Here is a 19,245-nt window from a genome sequence, read left to right on the forward strand (position 1 = left end):
TGGCAAGCTCCTACGTCTGCGTTCAGAACCTCTTGTTTATTCCTGAATTTGACATTTGTCTGGTTGCTATGTAGACACCATTGTTGCAGAATTGATGGCTGTGACCTTTTGGCACAGCATTTTTGGCATCCCATGACTGACCTCTGGTAGCACATCATATGCTATCAATGCAGTATGTTCATTTTACAATAGTGTATATGTGATCCTGGATCACAAAACCAGTCTTAAGTAGCACGGGAACATTTTTAGTAAAAGACAAAAATACATTGTGTGGGTCAAAATTATCGATTTTTCTTTTATGCCAAAAATCATTAGGATATTAAGTAAAGATCATGTTCCATGAAGATATTTTGTAAATTTCCTACCTTAAATATATAAAAACTTTATTTTTGTGAGTGGATGGTCTGCCACAGTGCCCCTGATTAACAACTTCAAAGGCAATTTTCTCAATATTTTGATTTTTTTGCGCTCTCAGATTCCTGAGTTTTAAACGGTTGTATCTCAGCCAGATATTGTCCTATTCTAACAACTCATATATCTATAGAAAGTTTATTCAGTTTATTCAGCTTTCAGATTATGTAAAAATCTCAATATCGAAAAATTGACCCATAAGACTGGTTTTGTTGTCCAGGGTCACATATCATTTACAAATGCTCATTCACATAATGCTCACTTTGTCAGAGCTGCGGTCCAGTACTTGGCACGGACAAACTTTAAAGTTTTGCTATGTATTTTAAAGGGTGATATGACAGGGCTAAAACGAATATCATCATTTGTTTTAGATGCAATGCAATGTGTATACACGATCTAAGGTTCAAAAACGCTGTATTTTCCACATACCGTGCATGTTTGTATCTTCTCTTTGCCCCGCCTCTCTGCAACGTGCAGATTTTTTACAAAGCTCATCGCTCTAAAAAGCGAGGTGTGCTATGATTGGCCAGTTAACCAGTGCGTAGGGATTGGTCGAATACTGCAAACGTGTAACGGAAATGTAACGCCTCTTACCATATTTGGAACATTAGGTTCCAAAACAATTGTACTGACAGGTACGCCCACCTTACTTGCGTATACATTTGGGCGGTCTTAATCAAATCATGCCATGAACTGACATAGATTTGTGGGGGTGTGGTTACACGAGGAGTTTCAGGCAGGTCTGGAGCATTCGCTTTTAGATAGAATGCATCTGTTGTTCCGACACTTTAATTTTTCCAATTTACGTGTCTAATACATGGGCAACTTGTAACATACCAAAGACACAGAAAAACACGTATTCGCGCCATATGACCCTTTAAATGTACTTTTAGATTCAGTTATCTTCCTTTACCAGCAATGGTATTTCATTGGTATTTTGTCTTATAGTTATGACTCAGCTATGTTTCAGTTCTTATCAGATTTTCAAGGCAGGTAGTGCTGCATACTTTCTAGAAAGGAATCAAATTCCACACACGTCTTCCATTCAAAGTGCTCCTTTAATTCAGCGTGTTGAACCAAAAGGAAAGGCCTTTCTCAGCGGGGGCGCTATTTAATTCCTTCGAGAAAACATCCCAAAAATCTCTGGAATGAGGTAGTCAAGGTCAAATCCTCTCAGATGCTCTCACCCTCTCAGGTGCCAGCTTTTACAGACAGATGATTCAGGCATTCAGATTTCTATTGCTTTCAAGTAGTAGAAAATGAAAAATCTAAAAATATAACCTGAACTGTCTAAAGAACTGGAGCATAGGTTAGCTTTTCGCTAACGGTCAGTAAACCTTTTGAAAACCATTACATGCTCTGAACTCTTGCTTTTCTGTCATCTCCACAGCACGCTTGGAGAAGCTTGGGCTCAGCTGAAGAAAAGCCTGGCAGATGAGGCAGAAGTTCATCTCAAGTTCTCTTCTAAGGTACAAAGTTGCATCAGCACAGAACAGACCCTACATAACAGATTGATACCAGACTCGGTGGTCTTTTGTGTAGACTCTATGATGTTTATCTTGAAATGTTTATCAGAGTACATATTTCTTAGCTTTGCTGGATGTTACAGTAACATACCGGATTGCACGTTGACACGTGAGTGTTGTCATTTTTATTCTAACATATGCTGGCCAGTGGCTAGACTCACAGCTGGTTTAAAGGAATGTTATTCACTGTGAGATTTTGCTCTCTGAAGAATAGAGTGCTAAAGGGATGACGTATTTTTGTAAGCAAACCCAGAAGTTAGTGGCGGATTGGATCCCACAAGAAGTCCAAAAGCTTTCCATAGGATGTTGGATTATCGCAAAAAATAAATTCTGTGGTCAATAAACGTTTATAATGCTGAACATTTTGTCTATCAAGATAATCTTCACACATGAACACAACATAAAAAATAAGAGACCGTTTTTTCTGAGTTTAGGTAAAATGATCATTTTTGTTTCGTTCTTTAAACTACTAACATATATTTCTCCCAATTTTCAAAACTATTTCCTTTCTATTTGCATTTATTTGCAGAAGGTGAAAATCTAAATAACAGAAAAGATGCTCTGTATTTTTCAGAGCTCAAATATGGCAAAGAAAACAAGTTCATATTCACTTTTAAGCAATACAACAGTAATATTTCTACATGTATTTCGAAAAATTTTACAATTATTTTTTAATGTGACAACCTGGATTTTTATCACAGTTTTCATGTGTCTTGTCATGCTGTCAGTCTTTCACGTTGCTGTTGGATGACTTTGTCAAGGTTTGGTTTTGTTGAAATTCAACAGACACTGGACTGAAATGGCCACGATTCATCTAGAAATGCTTATTAAATGAAATTTTGGAACGGTCTCTTAAGTTTCCTGCGGCTGTATGTTAAAAGCTAACATGAGGATATAAACAGACTACGCCACGGTCGCTCAACTTACTGCTGATATTTACTGTATTTAATGTCATTTCATTATTGAAATACCTAATATGAAAGTCTTTCTGTTTGTATAGCTTCAGAGTGAGGTGGAAAAGCCTCTCTTGACATTGCGGGAAAACTTTAAGAAAGACATGAAGAAGTTTGACCACCACATGGCTGATCTCAGGAAGCAGCTGGCTAGTCGATATTCTGCTGTTGAGAAGGTGAGGTATTGTCAGCGTATTCTATAGATTTATCAAGATGAGTTGTGCCTTTATACAATATAAAAATGGTTTGCAGTGTTTACATCTCTGTGTCATGAATACGTGGCCATATTTATTCTTCCGTAGTCCAGCCGATCCAGTCAGTGTGGCCTGCTTTTGCTCTTCTAAAGTTACAGGGATTTTCTCATGAATTATTAAAAGCCCACTATGTTTTCTGAAGCTATGGACTATTTCCTGTCTCTAAACTCGTTGGGGTTCTATAAATAATCTCATGCCCTTGCCCTTCACACTATTGACCTTCTCGTTGAGCATTTACTCAACTGGGCTGCCACTGAACAAACAGAAAATTTAAGCTGCTCTCCATCTTTTTGAAGGAGAACTTGGCCAAAAATGATCAATTCTGTTATTATCATATACTGTACATGGTTGTGCTCATTTATTATTAGAAATTAGAATGATATATACATCATCCACACCATGGTAGAAAAAACAGGTGTAATTTATTCAGAAGCATCTGGATCGCTACAGATGTTCCTCGCCATATTCCACCTGAATTTTATATTGAAGAAAACACATCGAAAACATCATGTCAATCTCACCTCTCATTCTTACGCTCAAAGGCACGTAAGGCGCTCTCAGATCGGCAGAAGGATCTAGAGTTGAAAACCCAACAGCTTGAGATCAAATTGAGCTCCAAAATCGAGGAGGACATAAAGAAAGCACGCAGGAAATCCACACAAGCAGGTCAGTGGCGTCTGTCATCTGTTATTTTCTGTAGAAGTCTTGTGTCTTAAAGTGATAGTTCACCCCAAAATGAAAATTCTGTCGTCATTTGCTCACCCTCTTGTCATTTCAAACCCGTATGACTTTCTTTTTTCTGTAGAACACAAAAGAAGATATTTTGAAGAAAGTAAGTCGCCAAACAGCAGCGGCACTCGTTCACTTGTGTTGTACGGACACAAAACCAATGCAAGTCAATGGGTGTCATCACTGTTTGGTTACCAACATTCTTCATAATATCTTGTTTTGTGTTCTGCAGAAGAAAGATAGTTCATAGTTCATAAAACCAGCCGATAGTTCTCGTGTGAGAACATGAGATGTGGGTGAATGATACATACAGTAGGGTTACAGTCCAGATGGTTGACATCACATCTGATGAGGTTAAATGCAAGCTGTGAGTAAGAACATCTGGTATTTTATGCAAAATGCAGTCTTTCTGCAAGAGAGGTTACAGGGCCTCTGTGTTTATTCAAGTCAGAGACATTTTTCTGAATAGTTAAGTAGTGTTTGCTTCGGGACTCAGATTTCACATTGGATGTTGCATTTGTGACCTAATACAGTATAACCAAAATGGTTTACTGTAGGGATGACCCGATACCACCAGTATCGGTGTCGGGCCCGATACCAAGCTCATGTACTCGTACTCATTTAAATACCAAAGACCGAAATTGCCAGTTCACCAAAAAAATACAGGTACAGGCATCAGTATTGGCGAGTACCATAAAAAAATCGGTACTCGTACTCGGTCTTTAAAAAATGGTATTGGTGCATCCCAAGTTTATTGTATAAAAAGACAACTAGAAATGTTTATTTAGGTGTATCAGTTTTAAATGAATTGCAATACTGGTTTGATGAAATGTGGACAAACCCAACCGTTGTGTTTAAAAGTTTCAACCCATAGTTGGGTCCATTATGTACATTTTCTTTGTGAATATAGAACCAAGGGTCGGGATTGTCTATATTTTACCCAACCATGGTCATAGGACAATTACCATTTTCCAGGTTAAACTGATGTCATGCAACCAGTCCATTTTGGGATTATGTATACAGACGTGCTCAAATTTGTTGGTACCCCTCCACAAAAAACGAAGAATGCTCAATTTTCTCTGAAATAACTTGAAACTGACAAAAGTAATTGGCATCCACCATTGTTTATTCCATATAGAAATCCAACTTTGCTTTTGATTTTTTATTCAACATAATATTGTAAATAATAAAACAAATGAAAACGTCATGGACATTTTAGGGACCCCTAACCTAATATTTTGTTGCACAACCTTTATAGGCAATCACTGCAAGCAAACGTTTTCTGTAGCTCTCAATGAGACTTCTGCACCTGTTAACAGGTAGTTTGGCCCACTCTTCCTGAGCAAACTGCTCCAGCTGTCTCAGGTTTGATGGGTGCCTTCTACAGACTGCAAGTTTCAGCTCTTTCCATAGATGTTCGATAGGATTCAGATCAGGACTCATAGAAGGCCACTTCAGAATGTTGTGTGTTTTGGGTCATTATCCTGTTGGAGGACCCATGACCTGCGACTGAGACAGAGCTTTCTGACACTGGGCAGTACGTTTCGCTCCAGAATGCCTTGATAGTCTTGAGATTTCACTGCGCCCTGCACAGATTCAAGGCACCCTGTGCCAGATGCAGCAAAGCAGCCCCAAAACATAACCGAGCCTCCTCCATGTTTCACTGTAGGTATGGTGTTCACTTCTTTGAAAGCTTGATTTTTTTCATCTGTAAACATAGAGCTGATGCGACTTGCCAAAAAGCTACAGTTTTGACTGATCTGTCCAAAGAACATTCTCCCAGAAGGATTGTGGATTGTCAATATGAATTTTAGCAAATACCACTCTGGCTTTTTTATGTTTTTCTTTCAAAAGTGGAGTCCTCCTGGGTCTTCTTCTTGCTCAAAAAGCGAAGGATGGTGCTATCAGAAACCTTGGAGTTCAGCAGTATCTCTTTGGCAGTTATCCTTGGTTCTTTTTCTACCATTCGCACTATCCATTATTGGAGCGTTATGTATGTGCGCAGGTGCTGACCAATAGCGTTCGAATGTACACAGTAACGGTGGTTTCATGGTTGAATGTACTGAATGAACATTCCCTTTACTTAATGAGTCAAAATGAGACTGAATGAAGTGGTACATGTTGTTCATGGCCTAATATCCTCTGTGTTGCAACATTAATTTAATTGAATTTTAACTGGTTAAAGGTTAACTTTTGTTAATAAACTGTATTTAAAATAGATTATTTTAAATACAGTTTTTTAATTAAATATATATCGAAATAAATATTGTTATCGATAAATATAGAAAAAAACTATCGAGTTTACTTTTTTGCCATATCGCCCAGCCCTACATCGAGCTGCTTGGAGATGGTCTTTTGTAGCCTTTACCTTTACCATGCTTGTCTATTATTTTCTTTCTGAGCTCCTCAGACAACTCTATCCTTTGCTTTCTCTGGTCCATGTTCAGTGTGGTGCACACAATGATACCAAACAGCACCATGACTACTTTTCTCCGTTTAAATAGGCTGAATGACCGATTGCAAGATTGGACACACGTGTGATACTAATTAAAGAAACTAATTAGTTTCTATAATCGCTATAATCCAATTATGTATTATCTTTTCTAAGGGGTACCAACAAATGTGTCCCGGCGATTTTAGAATATCTTTGTACTTTGTAGAATAAGCAATAATTCATCTCTTTCCACAGCTTCTTTGCGTTATTCTATGACATACCAAAGACATGCAAGTATACATGATACAATCGCTTTTAATTTCATCACTCTTCAGGAGGAATGAAGCATTATTTCAATGAGCTGTAAGGGTACCAACAAATTTGAGCACGTCTGTATATACATGTGCTGGTCATATAATTAGAATATTATCAAAAAGTTGATTTATTTAACTAATTCCATTCAAAAAGTGAAACTTGTATATTATATTCATTCATTACACACAGACTGATATATTGCAAATGTTTATTTATTTTAATATTGATGATTATAACTGACAACTAATGAAAACCCCAAATTCAGTATCTCAGAAAATAAGAATATTGTGAAAAGGTTCAATATTGAAGACACCTGGTGCCACACTCTAATCAGCTAATTAACTCAAAACACCTGCAAAGGCCTTTAAATGGTCTCTCAGTCTAGTTCTGTAGGCTACACAATCATGGGGAAGACTGCTGACTTGACAGTTGTCCAAAAGACGATCATTGACACCTTGCACAAGGAGGGCAAGACACAAAAGGTCATTGCAAAAGAGGCTGGCTGTTCACAGAGCTCTGTGTCCAAGCACATTAATAGAGAGGCGAAGGGAAGAAAAAGATGTGGTAGAAAAAAAGTGTGCAAGCAATAGGGATAACCACACCCTGGAGAGGATTGTGAAACGAAACCCATTCAAAAATGTGGGGGAGATTCACAAAGAGGACTGCAGCTGGAGTCAGTGCTTCAAGAACCACTACGCACAGACGTATGCAAGACATGGGTTTCAGCTGTCGCATTCCTTGTGTCAAGCCACTCTTGAACAACAGACAGCGTCAGAAGCGTTTCGCCTGGGCTAAAGACAAAAAGGACTGGACTGCTGCTGAGTGGTCCAAAGTTATGTTCTCTGATGAAAGTAAATTTTGCATTTCCTTTGGAAATCAGGGTCCCAGAGTCTGGAGGAAGTGAGGAGAGGCACAGAATCTATGTTGCTTGAGGTCCAGTGTAAAGTTTCCACAGTCAGTGATGGTTTGGGGTGCCATGTCATCTGCTGGTGTTGGTCCACTGTGTTTTCTGAGGTCCAAGATCGCCGCAGCCGTATACCAGGAAGTTTTAGAGCACTTCATGCTTCCTGCTGCTGACCAACTTTATGGAGATGCAGATTTCATTTTCCAACAGGACTTGGCACCTGCACACAGTGCCAAAGCTACCAGTACCTGGTTTAAGGACCATGGTATCCCTGTTCTTAATTGGCCAGCAAACTCGCCTGACCTTAACCCTCTTAGAAAATCTATGGGGTATTGTGAAGAGAAGATGCGATATGCCAGACCCAACAATGCAGAAGAGCTGAAGGCCACTATCAGAGCAACCTGGGCTCTCATAACACCTGAGCAGTGCCACAGACTGATCGATTCCATGCCACGCCGCATTGCTGCAGTAATTCAGGCAAAAGGAGCCCCAACTAAGTATTGAGTGCTGTACATGCTCATATTTTTCATGTTCATACTTTTCAGTTGGCCAAGATTTCTAAAAATCCTTTCTTTGTATTGGTCTTAAGTAATATTCTAATTTTCTGATACTGAATTTGGGATTTTCATTAGTTGTCAGTTATAATCATCAAATTAAAAGAAATAAACATTTGAAATATATCAGTCTGTGTGTAATGAATGAATATAATATACACGTTTCACTTTTTGAATGGAATTAGTGAAATAAATCAACTTCTTGATGATATTCTAATTATATGACCAGCACCTGTGTATATATATATATATATATATATACACTGTATATATATTTAATTTTTGATCAAATATTTTTTGTGGTTTTGAAAAATATAATTCAAAAAGCATCAAAGACGAAAGCCTACTCATTTTGCCATTTTATGAAATATTAAAATATAACTAACATTATATATGTAGTTTGGTTTTCACTACTGTTCCTGACCCTTTTAGAACAGACCTGTGGCAACTATCTGAAGTCTTTGCATTTGGCGTCATCTAGTGGTACATTGTGGTCATTTGTTAACAGTTAATCAATTTAAATATTTTATATCTGCTAACTACTTTTAGGTCTTAGTTCCAAATATGCCATTGGTTATATATCTTCGGTATAACGCATATTCTGTAACCTCAGGGGATGACCTGATGCGATGTGTTGACCTCTATAATCAGTCCCAGTCCAAATGGTTTGAAGAAATGGTCACAACAAGTCTGGTAAGCCTGAGCACAAAACATAACATTTGTGTATGTGTTTATTAATTTAATTAGTGTCTCTTTAATTGAAATTCTTATAATAATGAAACTATATTCGCACATGACATGCTATAGGACCTTTTCACAATGACGTCACTTAACTTCCGCCTTTTCGCAAAGCAGTGTATCACAACATCCGTCTTGCAACAAACAAGAAGAAAAAGAACTTCCGTTTTGCCGTCGCGCTGGAATTTAACAACAGTGAAAAAAAACTGACAGAACACGTATTCAAATACTTATCCTAGCACCTTCGCTAACACAAAAAGAAACCAAAACACTTACCTTCATAATCAAACAGGTACTGTTCAACGAAGAATTTGTATCCTTTCTCTAGCTTTGATCTGGTCGTTTGCAAAAATTTGTCTGCAAGACGTACATCATCTAGCCGTATTTGTGGCAGATGTGCAAGGGACTTGGTAAACTCCATTCTGAGGCGCTAGCGGAAGTAACAACTTCTTCTTGAGTTTTACTGGCGGTTGGCAAACCAGCTTATAGGTGCATTACCGCCACCTTATGAACTGGAGTGCTACCGGAAGTAACGATACACTGCTTCGCGGCAGAACGGAAGATACGTGACGTCATGTTTAAAGGGCGTATTATATTGTAGATACAAATAACATTTAATTCCCACGATTTATTAATATGTGAGCACATTACTATTTTGTTCCCTAGTTTTAGCTAAGTTGTCCATGTTAATAAAAAGTGTTCGATAAATAGTTTAAAAAATTTTTTTTAAAGGCATGCCATGTGCGGGGCTCTGTAAACAATGTGTTATGGTAATGATTTTTCCCTTTTTTTAGACAAATGAAGTATAAGCCTTGGACATTGCAGGTTATAGAAATGTTTCCTCATTAAAGAATCAACTATGAATCTCATTCTCGACATGTCTTTTCTCATGAAACCCACAGGAACTTGAGAGACTGGAGGTGGAGCGTGTGGAGATGATCAGGCAACACTTGTGTCAGTACACAACGCTACGGCATGAGACAGACATGTTCAACCAAGGCGTGAGTTCGGCCAACCCTATTCATCTCTGTGTTTATGTAAACCGAGTTTATGCAGATCGTGAGCAATAACAGCCTGCTTTTACATGTCCAGACTTTAGAGCCCATTGACAAACTGCTTCAGATTGTGGACCCTGCCAGGGATCGAGAGCTGTGGGTGAAGGAACACAAGACAGGGGAGGTGAGACCAGTGGACATGAAGATCTAAAACCAGAGACTGATGCTACTCCATGGTTTCAAATCATCCGGCGGACATTTGGTCTGAAAGAACATTCCCTTACTGGAAGAGAGTGGGAGAAACTATAAAGCATCAAGCTGGAAAACAGCGCCCTCTACAATTTGATTGTCCCGGTGCAACCCGCTGAGATGAGACTTTAGAGTTTGCAGAGGTGATTTTCCCACAAATTTGACCAAGTAAGACTTGTATATTTTTGAAAGGAGGAAAAGGAGAATGTGTAAATATCTACAGAACTTTCACTCAGGAGAACAGATGCTAAAAAAATATCCATGAAGTCATTATCTACTGTTGCAATCGTACCATTAGGATTGAATCTTGCTCATATCTTGATTGTCAAGCATAGTAAGTTAATGCTATTTGAAATTGTACTAATATATAAATGCTGCTGTTGTCAAATGCATTGAACTAGTAGGCTACAACTGTTTTAAAATGCTATGAACTAAACATGGCGTATAGACTACACACATGCCTCATGTCCATTCTCATCCTTTGTATGCAAAATGATGCAAGATACACAGTCCCAACCATAATTTATTATTACAGAGTATTGGCTTTTGTTTCAAATTTAACTGAGGCTCATAGTCTATGTTCACACAGCAGCCGAACAAAGTTGTCAGTCCTGAGATACTTTATAGTACACAGATAATATATTGCATTATTTTGCACAGTGCCTATTTTTGTAACAAATTAACATGGTCTTTAAGAAATTTTAACTGGATTTCATTTTTTATTATAGACTTTTTATAACTCTCATTTGCCAGACAGCCATTTAATGTATTTAAACTAATTCCCCATTACTGATGTACAGTATGTTCATTCTTAAACCTGCAATGTGCAAATAATAATCACTCTGTATTATAAATGGATGTAAATGAAGAATAATTGGTGAACAATGTCTTATGCTCTCTGTATAATGACATTAATTTTAATGTTCGGCTAAATAGGATTTATTGTTTGCACTATTTATGTCATCAGTTGGTGTCACAATAAATACAAAACTAACACAACCATAACATCACTGAGCAAATGAATGACACGAATGTATATCCCAAACATTTCCATTCATTTATAATATTTTTTTCTGTGTATTCTGAAGATATTCAAAGCATAACTCAATTTTATTTTGATTTTAGAGTCTATGTGTGATTTTGAAGACCCATTGAGATATCTATAAATAGATTTCGAGGGGTTTCTTACAAAATCAATGAAGCTGATCCGAGCGAGAGTATAATCGAAAAACAGGATACTCATTTCTTGATGAATAATTAAAATAGTATACACTGGCAAAATGTAATAATACATACATAAAGTGATAAAAAGATTGATGTTTTTATGATTATAACAGTAAATCTGGATGTAGAATGGTGTCTCCATTTAGGATTCCAGATGACAGATCTCTTGTGATTCTAATCAATCATCAGTTTCTTGATTGAACTCAGATATGTGGGAATAAGAGAGCTGACAGACTCATCATCATCAGGGATCTTCTCCCCTCGCCCTTCTGACCCCACTGAACTGGGCGATCTTATGAGCCCTGGATAGGGAGTGCTGTACCCCTGAAATTCAAACACAAAACACTGCATGTCAGCACCAAGTAACAACAAGCAACCAACAAAATTAAGGAAGGGTGTAAAGCATTTTTGGCTGTGTGGTTCCATCAAGAAAACTTATTTTGTGTAGTGTAGTAGAGAGTGATGGAATTTGTGCATAACTGGAAATGTCATCGGTTTAAATCCCAAGGTACTAGGAGTGTCACAATTTACCGGTATATATCTCTCTTTAATTCCTACACTCGAATTTTAAGTTTGATTGTTGTTCAAAAACTGAAAAAATACAGTATAAACAAAAACAATTTTTGTTGGAGGTGGTGGCATTACAGTCTGGGCAGGTGTGTCTAGTCCATACAGAACTGCCCTACACCTTGTGAATGGTACTGTGACAACCCAATACTACCTGAATATTCTCTGGCCCCCTCACTGCTTATCGTGGTGATGAGATTTATAGCAGATTATCATCACTAAATGGCTGGTTGTCTGAGTGGTGCCTGCAGAATGATATAGTTTTTATAAATAACTGGAAGAGTTTTGAGGGCAGACCTGACCTGTTGAAACGAGATGGTCTCCATCCCTCCTGGGCTGGGACTTCCATCCTGTCTAGAAATATGGCAAAAAGTCTTAATAATGCTAATGCTAAAGCTTGACTTGCTGGGGCCCAGGTCAGGGAGCAGACAGAATGGCTTAACCAACTGTCTGCTTGCAGTCTCATGTCACAGAATACACAAAATGTACAACATGTAGTAATCCGTTCTCCCAAACATCACAAAATAGAGACTGTGTCTGTCCCCCGGATTAGCAAACATAAAATAATGCGTAAACCACTTGAAAGTAATTTAATAAACGTTAAACAAACTAAACATGAACAAAATACAGATAATCAACTGTTATGACTCGGATTACTAAATATTAGATCTCTCTCTAATAAAGCACTTTTTGTTAATGATATGATAACAGATCATAAAATGGACATGGTCTGTTTGACAGAAACATGGCTAAAACCAGATGATTATATTACAAACCCGATTTCAAAAAAGTTGGGACACTATACAAATTGTGAATAAAAACAGAATGCAATGATGTGGAAGTTTCGAAATTTCAATATTTTATTCAGAATACAAAATAGATGACATATCAAATGTTTAAACTGAGAAAATGTATCATTTTAAGGGAAAAATAAGTTGATTTTAAATTTCATGGCATCAACACATCTCAAAAAAGTTGGGACAAGGCCATGTTTACCACTGTGTGGCATCCCCTCTTCTTTTTTATAACAGTCTGCAAACGTCTGGGGACTGAGGAGACAAGTTGCTCAAGTTTAGGAATAGGAATGTTGTCCCATTCTTGTCTAATACAGGCTTCTAGTTGTTATCAGTGCTCATTTCAGAAGCCTGCATCTCTGATGGTATGGGGTTGCATGAGTGCGTGTGGCATGGGCAGCTTACACATCTGGAAAGGCACCATCAATGCTGAAAGGTATATCCAATTTCTAGAACAACATATGCTCCCATCCAGACGTCGTCTCTTTCAGGGAAGACCTTGCATTTTCCAACATGACAATGCCAGACCACATACTGCATCAATTACAACATCATGGCTGCGTAGAAGAAGGATCCGGGTACTGAAATGGCCAGCCTGCAGTCCAGATCTTTCACCCATAGAAAACATTTGGCGCATCATAAAGAGGAAGATGCGACAAAGAAGACCTAAGACAGTTGAGCAACTTGGGTTGTCCTTGTCCTCTTTAGTCCGGATGACATGGCGTCCCAGTTTTCCAAAAAGAACTTCAAATTTTGATTCGTCTGACCACAGAACAGTTTTCCACTTTGCCACAGTTCATTTTAAATGAGCCTTGGCCCAGAGAAAACGCCTGCGCTTCTGGATCATGTTTAGATATGGCTTCTTTTTTGACCTATAGAGTTTTAGCCGGCAACGGCGAATGGCACGGTGGATTGTGTTTACCGACAATGTTTTCTGGAAGTATTCCTGAGCCCATGTTGTGATTTCCACTACAGTAGCATTCCTGTATGTGATGCAGTGCCGTCTAAGGGCCCGAAGATCACCGGCATCCAGTATGGTTTTCCGGCCTTGACCCTTACGCACAGAGATTGTTCCAGATTCTCTGAATCTTTGGATGATATTATGCACTGTAGATGATGATAACTTCAAACTCTTTGCAATTTTTCTCTGAGAAACTCCTTTCTGATATTGCTCCACTATTTTTCGCCGCAGCATTGGGGGAATTGGTGATCCTCTGCCCATCTTGACTTCTGAGAGACACTGCCACTCTGAGAGGCTCTTTTTATACCCAATCATGTTGCTAATTGACCTAATAAGTTGCAAATTGTTCCTCCAGCTGTTCCTTATATGTACATTTAACTTTTCCGGCCTCTTATTGCTACCTGTCCCAACTTTTTTGGAATGTGTAGCTCTCATGAAATCCAAAATGAGCCAATATTTGGCATGACATTTCAAAATGTCTCACTTTCAACATTTGATATGTTATCTATATTCTATTGTGAATAAAATATAAGTGTAGCGGGTTCGCTGATATAAGGAAGGAAGAGGACGAGGTTGGCGAGTCTGACACGAACTTTATTCCACACAAAATAAACAGCAAAGTAAAACAGCAACTAAATCCACGGCTTTTCCTTCAGCCTGGCTTGCGACGCTCAGTATCCAGCAAAAGTCCTCCTTTCCTGACTGAGGGGTTTCGGTACGTGGCAGTCCGTGTCGAGCCCGTTTCTCTCTCTCCCCATTGTGTCTTCCTCGGGTGTTTATATTGTCTCCCCGCACCCTTACTGGAACGAGAAACAGGTGTTGACTGTTTGCAATTACTCCACTCACTTACCGCTCGTCTCCCGGCTCTCTCTCCTGCCGCATCCCTCGCTACACCACGCTCCCCTCGCCACATACCCCCACCGCCTGACTCAGGCCGGGGAACCGTCCGGCCTGCAGCCCCCCCATTCCTGGAGAGGAAGTCGGCTACAACCATTCGCGCCCCCGGTCTGTGGACCACCTGGAACTTAAAAGGCTGCAGCGCCAGATACCAACGGGTGATCCTGGCGTTGGTATCTTTCATGCGGTGGAGCCACTGCAGGGGAGCGTGGTCCGAACAGAGGGTGAACTCCCGGCCCAGGAGGTATTACCTAAGGGTGAGAACGGCCCATCTGATGGCCAAACATTCCTTTTCAATAGTGCTGTACTTAGCCTCTCCCTTTGAGAGCTTGCGGCTAATGTACAGCACTGGCCGCTCCTCTAGTGACGGAGCGACCATGCGTTGGCGTGCTGACCAGGTGGCCGGCGCCCCGAACAAACCAAACGGCCAACGCGGTCCACGAATGCTATGACGCAATTCCGGTATGACCCAACGTACTACATCGGCCGGTGGGTTGGAAGGCAAAACACAAGTTTTTTTTTCTTTAGATAATGGCGATAGAGGGATCTGCCAGTACCTTTCGTTAAGTCCAATCGTCGAATAAAAACGAGCCGTGCCTAGCCGGTCCAGTAACTCGTCGACCCGTGGCATTGGATAGGCATCGAATTTCGATACCGCGTTCACTCTTGCGATAATCCACACAGAACCTGACCGAGCCGTCCATCTTGGGAACCAACACTATCGGGCTCGCCCAGTCACTGTTGGATTCTTCTATTACCCCCATCTCGAGCATTGCCGCTAATTCCGTCTGAACCACATTTTTCTTGTGCTCAGGTAACGATAGGGCCGGCTACGAACTACCACGCCCGGCACCGTCTCGATATGGTGCTGAATGAGTTTGTGCGATCCAGGTAGGGGCGAGAACACTCTGCGAATTCCGCCTGCAACCTGGCTATGTCCGTGAGCTGGGAGGGTGAGAGGTGATCTCCTCCCGGAGCCAGAGCGAGTGATTGTGGTTTTATATTCCTTCTGGTCCCAGATCATCCTCTCCACTAATTACCGTCGCCAGCATCACTGGTTCCACCTCCTGCCATTTTTTAAGGAGATTGAGGTGGTAAATTTGACGTGCCCCGCTCCTATCTGACCGTACTACTTCATAATCAAGATCACCCACTTGCCGTGTGACCTTAAACGGCCCTTGCCACTTCGCTAGTAATTTGGAACTCGAGGTGGGGAGTAATACAAGCACTTTTTCTCCCGGTGAAAATTTCCGGAGGTTGGTTCCCCTGTTATACAGCCGGCTCTGTTTATCCTGGGCCTGTAACAAATTCTCCATAGATAGTGTATGCCATACGCCCCAGTGTATGTAGTTTTGTTCTCAGGTCCAGGACATGTTGAATTTCGTTCTTGCTGTTGGAGGGTCCGTCCTCCCAAGTCTCTCTCAGGACGTCCAAAACCCCACGGGGCTGGCGTCCAAAGAGAAGCTCAAAGGGGGAAAACCCCGTGGAGGCTTGCGGGACCTCTCGCACAGCAAATAAGAGGGGTTCTAACCATTTATCCCAATTTTTGGCGTCCTCGTGTACGAATTTACGAATCATGGTTTTTAACGTGCGATTTAACCGTTCTACCAGCCCGTCTGTTTGAGGGTGAAAGACGCTGGTACGGACCGATTTAATGCCCAATAATTCATACAGCTCGTGTATCGTGCGCGACATGAACGCCGTGCCTTGATCCGTGAGGATCTCCCGGGGGATTCCCACGTGGGAGATGACGCGAAACAGTGCCTCCGCCACACTCTTAGCGGAGATGCTGTGGAGAGGCACTGCCTCGGGATATCGGGTTGCATAATCCACCAAGACTAATGCAAATCGATGTCCTCTCGCTGACCGCTCTAATGGCCCGATGAGGTCCATACCAATTCTATCGAAGGGGACCTGCATTAGCGGTAGAGGGCGCAATGGCGCTTTTGGGGAGGCCGGAGGGTTTACCAGCTGACATTCACGACACGAGGCGCACCACCTGCGTACGTTCTCGTGAATGCCCGGCCAAAAAAATCGGGCCATGAGACGGTTTAGTGTCGAGTTTTGTCCTAAATGCCCCGCCATAGGATTACAATGTGCCGCCGGGAAATGCTTTTCCCGTGGTACCAACAACTGGGTTGTATCTTCCTTTGTTTGAGCGTCTTGGGCCACTCGATACAACCGGTCTTTTATAATTGCAAAATAAGGGTAGGAGCGCGGTTGGTCAGGTTGGAGAGGTTGGCCGTCCACACAGCGAACCTGTTCCCAGGCGAACCTGAGTGATTCGTCCCGGGACTGTTCCAGAGGGAAGTCATCGTGTTCCGAGAGGATTCGCCCCTCGGATCCGCTCGTTTCCCCTGTAACAGCCTCTCCCATCTGTACAACCGCGCCGACTCCCTGTGTCTTCGGACCCCAAGCGACACCCGCACATAAGCATCCCAATAACTCCGTAAATGCAGGCCAATTGGTTCCCAAGATCAGCGGGTGTCATAGGTGTGGGTTAACCACCACCTCCACTCTATGCTTTTCTCCCCTGAATTGAATAAAGACAGGGATTAAAGGATATCTCACCACATCCCCGTGTACGCACCGTACCCGAACCATGCGGCTATTATCCAATGCCCCGGGCCGAACCAGGCTCTGATGGATGGAGGTTTGGTTACAACCGGAATCCACCAGAGCCGGGTATGTACCCCCCCTATACTCACAGGAATTTGGTACCCTCCGTTCTGACCGGGGGCAGCCCGTGGCGTGTCGGGAACCCGGACCATCGTCCCGACCTCCATTACTGGACACTGATCGACCCAATTGTCCGGGTCCCCGCAGCGCCAACAGGCCGGCCCAGGCGTCTCCGCCATCCGAGTGGCGGGAAGTGGAGCACGGGAATGGCGCGGAGAGAGGTTGGACCCATTGCCGTCCTGGAATCCCCGGGGCGGAGCACGGTACGCGCTCGTATAGCTCACTGGCTGTGGGAATCGTCGTCGCGGCGGCACTCGTGGTGGACCGGGAGGACGGGACCTGGGTGCAGGGACAGGATGGGGAGAGGGAGAAGAGAGTGAAGAGGGGGAGAGAGAAACAGTCTCCGGAGAGGAGAGAGAGACCGCCGGGAGGGCTTCGCCAACCCCGGGGCACACCACCATCTGGTCTTCCGCCAGGTGGATGGCTGCGTCCAGCGACGTCGGGCGGTGGCACTGGACCCACTCGGCCGTTCTCTTGGGCAGCCGAGCGATGAACTGTTCCAGCACCACGCGGTCGATGATGTCCTCGACGTCACCTTTCCCAGCCAGCAGCCATTTGCGGCAGGAATCCCGGAGCTGATGGGCCATCACGAAGGGACGGCTGCTTTCGCCGAGCCCCAGCGACCGGAATCGCTGCCGATGTTCCTCCGGGCTACGGCCGACCCTCTGGAGGATGGCCCTCTTCAGGTCGTCGAAGACCAGGAGGTTCTGGACGGGCAGTGGCCGGGCCGCCAGTTGCGCTTCCCCCGACAGCAACGGCAGGAGTCGCCTCGCCCAGTCCTCCGGGGGCCAGCCGCTAGTTTCCGCCGTCTTCTCGAACAGGTCGAGAAATGCCTCTGGGTCATCCTCTGGCCCCATTTTCGACAGCGGCAGGAACGCGGCGGTTGTCGCGGGCGCGGACGCTTCTGCCCGAACCCCCTGGTCCATCCAGCTCCGGAAGCTCTCGCGGTCTTCTCGCTGGGCCTGGAAGACGGACTGGAAGCGGAGCTCGTGGTCATTCCGAAGGTCCAGCAGCGCCTGGTGTTGTTCGCGGTGGAGGACCGCGAGAGACGCGATGATGTCCGCAAACGGCGTGCCCGATGTTGCCTGCATGATGGCAGTGTCCCTCCTTCTTCCTTCCCGGGTTTCGGCACCAGTGTAGCGGGTTCGTTGATAAGGAAGGAAGAGGACGAGGTTGGCGAGTCTGACACGAACTTTATTCCACAGAAAATAAACATAAAGTAAACAGCAACTAAATCCACGGCTTTTCCTTCAGCCTGGCTTGCGGCGCTCAGTATCCAGCAAAAGTCCTCCTTTCCTGACTGAGGGGTTTCGGTACGTGGCAGTCCGTGTCGAGTCCCGTCTCTCTCTCTCCCCATTGTGTCTTCCTCGGGTGTTTATATTGTCTCCCCGCGCCCTTACTGGAACGAGAAACAGGTGTTGACTGTTTGCAATTACTCCACCACTTACCGCTCGTCTCCCGGCTCTCTCTCCTGCCGCATCCCTCGCTCCGGCGTGCAGAGCCACGCTCCGCGCAAATTTAAATTACGTTCGAGATTGCAGTAAATTATTAAATTTTTTTCATTCCTTCCTGTCACAATCTGCCCGTAGATGCAGATTTTTGGAATCGGGTTTGTACTTTAAATGAATCTGTCCCCCAAGATTATTATTATAAACATGAGCCTCGTCTAAAAGGCAGAGGGGGAGGTGTCGCAGCACTTTACAATAACTCTCTTTAGCATTTCCCAGAAGTCTAACTCTAAATATAATTCTTTTGAAGTCATGGTTCTTCATGTTTCAACACCTAATACTAAAGATAAAACACTTTTAAATTTATTTTAGCTATTGTATATAGGCCTCCAGGGCACCACACAGATTTTATTAAAGAATTTGGTGGGTTCTTATCAGAACTAGTACTGGCCGCAGATAGACTCCTTGTCGTTGGTGACTTTAACATCCACGTAGATAACGTTACAGATGCCTTAGGAATGGCTTTCAAAGACACTCTTAACTCCATGGGCGT

The 19,245-nt window shown here is 42.6% G+C and overlaps 2 protein-coding genes across 3 annotated transcripts in view; one reads left to right on the forward strand and one right to left on the reverse strand.

The window, feature by feature from the left end:
• LOC130569374 (growth arrest-specific protein 7-like) overlaps nucleotides 1–10,027 on the forward strand; it is a 66,995-nt gene extending 56,968 nt beyond the window's left edge. For both annotated transcript variants that reach the window (XM_057358990.1, XM_057358989.1), the window contains 6 exons: nucleotides 1,802–1,880; nucleotides 2,938–3,066; nucleotides 3,687–3,810; nucleotides 8,694–8,773; nucleotides 9,721–9,819; nucleotides 9,911–10,027. In XM_057358990.1, the coding sequence (XP_057214973.1) occupies nucleotides 1,802–1,880; nucleotides 2,938–3,066; nucleotides 3,687–3,810; nucleotides 8,694–8,773; nucleotides 9,721–9,819; nucleotides 9,911–10,024 (625 nt within the window). In that variant the 3' untranslated portion in view covers nucleotides 10,025–10,027. The remainder of the gene's footprint in view (nucleotides 1–1,801; nucleotides 1,881–2,937; nucleotides 3,067–3,686; nucleotides 3,811–8,693; nucleotides 8,774–9,720; nucleotides 9,820–9,910) is intronic.
• A 1,476-nt stretch (nucleotides 10,028–11,503) lies between these two features.
• LOC130569373 (putative uncharacterized protein MYH16) overlaps nucleotides 11,504–19,245 on the reverse strand; it is a 37,160-nt gene continuing 29,418 nt past the window's right edge. Inside the window, exon 17 of the mRNA XM_057358988.1 lies at nucleotides 11,504–11,610. The gene's annotated coding sequence lies outside the window, so the exon portion shown is untranslated. The remainder of the gene's footprint in view (nucleotides 11,611–19,245) is intronic.

The sequence above is a fragment of the Triplophysa rosa genome, linkage group LG18, assembly GCF_024868665.1.
Source record: "Triplophysa rosa linkage group LG18, Trosa_1v2, whole genome shotgun sequence".
NCBI lineage: Eukaryota > Metazoa > Chordata > Actinopteri > Cypriniformes > Nemacheilidae > Triplophysa > Triplophysa rosa.